Genomic DNA, 6123 nt, shown 5'->3' on the forward strand with positions numbered 1-6123 from the left:
TTTGTAACAAGCTTTAAGTTTGAGTATTCTTCACCAAAGGCAAAAACCTAATTTTAGATGTCATAAAGCTTTGCATAGAATTTAGATAAGGTCTTATTGTCATGCATTGTTAAAGTCTCAAATCTCGTAGTTAGCATTTGAATTTGGATTGCTTCACAGTTGGTCCTTTATAAGTAGTTTCAAGAATAGTCTAAGCTTCTCTAGCAAATGATCATTTAAGATATTGACCTAAAATCTTGAGGATCAACTCTAAAGAAAATTGCCTTAAAGTCTTGGAGTTTGCATTGGCCAATTTCTCATCATCATTGGTCTAAGTTACTTTAGGTTTGAGATTTCTCACACTATATGCACTAGTTATTGGTAGCTCCTAACCAGTCAAAATTGAGTGCTAAGATTTTTCATCCATGAACTTGATAAAGCATCATCCTTACCTTCTAGTAGGCATAGTTTGTTCCATCCAACATGGGGGGACTTGGGACTAATAGTCCTTCCATCTCAATTGCAAATCAATAATAGGATCTCTACTTAGTACACCAAGTGTCTAGCTCTGATACTAAATGTGGATTCTTTGAATTTTGCCTTGCAATTTTTCATTCAATTGTAACTAGATCAAGTGACTAATAGTTATAAAATGAGAGATGGACAAAAAGAGTTTGGTCTCGTAGTTTGAAAATTTTCTACATTTGCAGAGCTTTACCCAAAGAGTAATCTACAATAAATCAATATGTATAAGACGTGATTTAAGTTCAACTCACTCACTAAGTTGCAACCCCACTCCTATACTTCAATCTAGATCACTTTCCCACTAAGTATAACTTAGCTATAAACTGATGAATTAAACATTTTACTTACACAAGTATGCATTGGAAATAAGTTCCTCAATGAACAAGTTAAGTGCTCTCTCTCATGCTCTTAAACTTAAAACAAGTTGCCTCTTAAATAAGTGTAATTAGCGTGTTAAAATACAATCAATGTAAATATCTAATTCTTCAAAAGTAGCCCTAGAAAATGTCTTCAATAAAGAATATACTTGCAGAGATCTTCTTGATATTAAATTTATTGTAGATCTAATCTCTCAAATAAGAGAACTTTCTGATCACATCAAGAGTATTCACAAAGCCCATGCTTGACTTGATTCTTGCACTATCTATCCTTACTAATGGATTGCTAAAAACCTTCAAGGATATACATTTAAAAGTTCAAACAATTTTAATTAAAATATGCTAATCACATAAGATAGCTTACAATATTTTGCTAGATGTGGTGTTGCCTCACATCCTTAAGAGACCCTAACAATATATGTAGACCATATCTTAAAGTATATATTTGACATTGGATTTCCCAAAATTTTCTAAGGTGTCCTATTATGATATGTTTGGTGCTAGGTGTTTGAAACATGAAAGAAATCAAGACTCTTTCGAAGCTGATTGGGGCTTCTTTGTGCATAATAAGTCAATAATTTGACTTTGACCCGAGCAACCGGCAAGTGGGACGACTCCCCCCCTAAACATTATTTAAGAAGGTTCCATAATGTTCAAAGCTAGCAGCTAGCTTCTCTCTGTAAGTTTGATTGACGATTTCATGCCACTGTACACACCAAAATTGAATGATTAACACTAATCTTTGATTTCTTTCCCGAGCTTGATCCACACTTAGCCAGATTCGTCAAAGATGATGACCGTCGACGACGTCCAAGGTGTTAACGATAACAAGGCCGATCACGAAGATATTCAACTTCCTGGGTTCCGGTTTCATCCTACTGATGAAGAGCTCGTAGGGTTTTATCTTAAACGCAAAGTTGAAAAGAAACCCCTAAGATTCGAGCTTATCAAACAGATTGATATTTACAAATTTGATCCCTGGGATCTCCCAAGTATGTTCTCAGCTCCTCTTCTTTCATTTTTATTATATATGTTTGCAGATAGTGAGATTCCAATATTAAATTTACGGTTTGATTGAATAAAGCAGGCCTAGATCATAAAATAAAAATTAAAAAAATGGAAAGGATAACCAAAACCCAATTTCATTAAAGTTTTCCAATTTTGTGATGTGAATGAAAATATAAAGCTTTATTTTCTTTAAGTTGATGATGTGTGTTGGTGATGAATGAAATAGCAGAAGCTAGCATGGTGGGGGGAGGAGGAGAGAGTGAATCGTACTTCTTCTGCAAACGAGGAAGGAAATACAGGAACAGCGTGAGACCAAACAGGGTAACAGGGTCTGGTTTTTGGAAAGCAACCGGCATTGACAAGCCTGTTTATGCTCAAACAGGTGATCATCAAGGCCTTGCCTGCATTGGGTTAAAGAAAACCTTAGTGTATTACCGTGGAGCCGCCGGAAAAGGGACCAAAACCGATTGGATGATGCACGAGTTTCGTCTTCCTTATCCCCATGAGAGCACCACTGTCGTCGCCTTTTCCAATCCCAAATTTGCTGCACAAGAAGCTGTAAGTACAAAATATTGCTCAAGTTGGGTTAATCAATGTTATTTTATTTAAGGGTTAATTTCATTAGAAGTCCCTGATTAACTTCAAAATGTTCTGATTAAGTCATAATAATATCAGTATCGTATCAATCAGTTTATTTTATTAGCCTAGCAGTTAATTTAGGTGTTAAATACCAATTCAGATATAATATCGAGTATATTTAAAGCACACGGATGATCAAACTGTAAACACATGTGTACCTCTTGCTTCGACAACTTAGATATGATATTTTAAGGAAAACAAATAATGTCAATAAAATGTAAGAGGACTATTTGTTTTTAAGGCATCAGATTCAAATTGTATGTATAGTAGGCACACACGTATTTACCGTTCATTATATCCAAAATGTCCGAGTACGAAATGCCTAGAGTGATAGGATGTTGATACTTTGAGGATTTGATTGTAACATTTTGAAGTTTTTGGATTGATTTAGAATTTAAGCAATAGTTTAACCCTTCATGTAAATAACTTGTGATACGATAGTAATAATTATCGGGAATTACAGGAAGTATGGACCATATGTCGAATCTTCAAGCGAAATTCATCACTCAAAAAACACAAACAAGATTGGAGACAAATCACAGCAAAACGAGCTTCACTGACAACAGCACCAACCTCTCAAACATGTAGTGTGGAATCCAAATCCAACGTTCAAGGGAAGTACATTACCTTCGGTTCTCCATTTATAGTAGATTATCATCAATATCATAACGACGAGGAGAAGCCATCAATGCTTGTGAATCATCATAATATCAGTGGAAAGAACCAAAGCCAATGGCATGTTACAGATAGAATGAGTAGTGCTGCAACGGCTCAAATACCTTCATCAATGGCGGCATCATCTTCTAGCTTTTCAAATGATGATTTCTTCACTGAGGCCAATTGGGATGAGCTGAAATCAGTTGTGGAGTTTGCTCTTGAACCCTTTCCTATGTAAATATATATAATATGCTTTATAGGGTTGCACTTTTTTTTTTAATTTTGATGATGAGGGAATATTATTAATTAATAATTAGTTGCTGATTTTATATTTAATAATGGAATATTTTATAGAGACTGACATGGATGTACTCCAGTTTTTTTTTCTTTTTTCTTTTTTTGTAAGTATCTTTCTTTATTTTTATTTTTGAAACTTCGTTTTATTTTATTTCTTTTACCTTAATTCAATATTATTATGAATTTGAGAATCTTGGATTAATATTTCATATGCTATATTAATTAATTGGTATTTAATATGATTATATACTAGAGAAAAATATATGAATATTAAGTTCACAAGTATTTATAAAATTCTCAAATTTTAATTTTAAGATTCTTTTGTATTTCAATATTTTTTAGAATTTTATGATTTTAGTTTTTATAGAAATTTATGATTCTTTTATTGAAATTATAATGATAAGTAACATTCGAAAACCATTTTGTTACGACTGATAATAATAAAACAAAATTTATTAATAATTTACTCAAAATAAAGTCATTATATATGTTTTTTTCTAATGGTGTATACTAAAATTTATTAATTATGATTATATTTTGCATTGATGGATGTAATTTCATCAAAATAATAATCATATATGTTTCTACAAAGTCTAATGATAAAAGATATCAGACCCATAGATATTTGCATTTTCAATGTGCCCTAAACCCAAGAATATTCTTTGTACACCTTGTTTGACCAATTAATTAGATCTCAAAATTTAAGTCAAAATTCATTCTATATTGTCGGAATCTTGGGTCATAAATGGATTACCTAATATTAATTATATTCTTAAAACTTATTTTTCCTAATCCATATATGTATATATATTTATTATTACAATAAAAGAAAGAATAATAGAGCTTAAACTCGTGTTATATATATACATCGGTGTAAGATTATAGTTTTACACATTTTAATAATTTTTGTACCATTAATACTTTAACGATTCAACCAGCATATTTTATTTATATAAATCATGCATGTTAGATTTGGAATAAATTAAAAATTCTAACTATTTGTTTTATGGAATAACTTTCAATCGTTAAATATATATTAATATAAATAATATTGTAGATTAATTGGGTAGAAATATCGGATTGATGAAAAATTTTATATACATAATAAATATAAATATCTTAATAAATTTAATGGTTGAATTGTTAAAATATTAATGTACAAAAAATATTAAAATATATAAATTAAATCGATATAAGTAAATTTAGTTGAAATCATAATATTCAAATAGGAACAAATATATTCTTGATAGGTCAAGTCCAGCCGCACCTCTTCAAAACTTTTAATTCTTTTTATTCAAATAATTTGAAACCCATTCTTGAATACTTTTGAAGTTTAAAAATAATGAAATTTTGTCAAATACATATTTAATCTTAGGTGATAATTTTTATGTTGGTACGAAATTAAAAATAATAATGGAATTAAATAAACAACCTTCTATATATATATATATTTATACTTATTTAATTATAAAAATTATACTGAAATTGTAATTTTTATATAAATTAATATAGTGCAACTATAATTAATTTTTTTAGTAAAAGATCAGGATAACATTAAACGATTACAATAGATAAATTATAAATTAAAAGGACCTACACGTTTGGCGAATCTGGTAGAATTATAAACAAACAGATTAAGAAATCTCCTGTGTCAACATATTTAATCATGTAATCCGTAACTCTATTAAGTTAATTGATTAATTGATCAAACTAATTGAAATAATTTAAATTGACTATAATTCGATTCATTAAAGAATACGTGTCTTTGATTAAAAGAACATAGCTCGGCTGCACACACCCACATATATAATTAATTATTTCATCTGTTCAGTGTTCGACTATGGATAATTTTTGAAAAGCTAATATTAAAGTGTTTCAATTTTCAAACCACGTGGCCATCATAACTTATCCAAAAAATTTAACAATTTATTTATTTTTTTATTATTTGCAGTGTCGAACCATGCTTTGCTTAAATCACAATTTAATCCTTTTTTTTTATTTACAGTGTCGAACCATGCTTTGCTTTTGATTAAGACAACAAACCCAAGAAAATACTACTAACTCATGCTTATATCATTTAGAGAGGTTGACTCCCAACACATTTAGTATTGTTTTCATCTGAAGTTTTTTCGATTTTATTAAGAGTTTTCAATAGGTTTGCAAACTGTTTCAACCATAAAATTATAGAAATTGAAGAGTTTTTACATTACATATCAGGAGTTAGATTATACTTTACTTTCTTTATTTAATAACGTTAAACTAATCTCTGTATGTTAGATAGAAGAGCAAATAGTCCTTTCTGTTAAGAAATTCATCTATTTTCTATTGGTAAAAACTAGCGAGGCTAACAAAATGCTAACGGAATAACCAAATAGTTACACATGATATGCCATATATACTTTCTTTAATCAACATATAGGAACTAATTTGCTCATTTTTTAAGTAAATGAGGCTAAATGCAATCCAACTCTTAATACAAGAGTCATCACTACCACTTTAAGCTCCTCATAAAAGACCTATACAAGTTTAACCATGTGCAAACTTTTCAATTTTCATAGTTTTGTTTGTTCAAGTACTCTGAAATATGGGGGAAAAGCTATAATTTTATTTTAGGGAGGATGGAGCGAAAACAAATTGTATA

General features: G+C 29.8%; 1 protein-coding gene across 2 annotated transcripts; it reads left to right on the top strand.

Moving 5' to 3' along the window:
* Nucleotides 1–1387: 1387 nt before the first annotated feature.
* Nucleotides 1388–3570, top strand: LOC105775770 (transcription factor JUNGBRUNNEN 1). 2 transcript variants are annotated; one of them, XM_052629674.1, is made up of 3 exons: nucleotides 1388–1873; nucleotides 2116–2447; nucleotides 2992–3570. In XM_052629674.1, exons 1-3 carry the CDS (start codon nucleotides 1672–1674, stop codon nucleotides 3421–3423), a joined length of 966 nt encoding a protein of 321 aa, XP_052485634.1. In that variant the 5' UTR covers nucleotides 1388–1671; the 3' UTR covers nucleotides 3424–3570. The 2 variants fall into 2 exon arrangements, with proteins under 2 accessions (XP_052485634.1, XP_012453711.1); XM_012598257.2 differs by having other exon boundaries at nucleotides 1401–1873; nucleotides 2119–2447.
* Nucleotides 3571–6123: the final 2553 nt, after the last annotated feature.

Source organism: Gossypium raimondii, chromosome 1 (genome assembly GCF_025698545.1).
Source record: "Gossypium raimondii isolate GPD5lz chromosome 1, ASM2569854v1, whole genome shotgun sequence".
Taxonomy (NCBI): Eukaryota; Viridiplantae; Streptophyta; class Magnoliopsida; order Malvales; family Malvaceae; genus Gossypium; species Gossypium raimondii.

Coding starts and splice junctions, on each gene's coding strand:
- LOC105775770 (XM_052629674.1), top strand. CDS start 1,672: ATGATGACCGTCGACGACGTCCAAGGTGTTAACGATAACAAGGCCGAT. Junction 1,874..2,115: donor TGATCCCTGGGATCTCCCAA/GTATGTTCTCAG, acceptor TGAATGAAATAG/CAGAAGCTAGCATGGTGGGG. Junction 2,448..2,991: donor AATTTGCTGCACAAGAAGCT/GTAAGTACAAAA, acceptor CGGGAATTACAG/GAAGTATGGACCATATGTCG.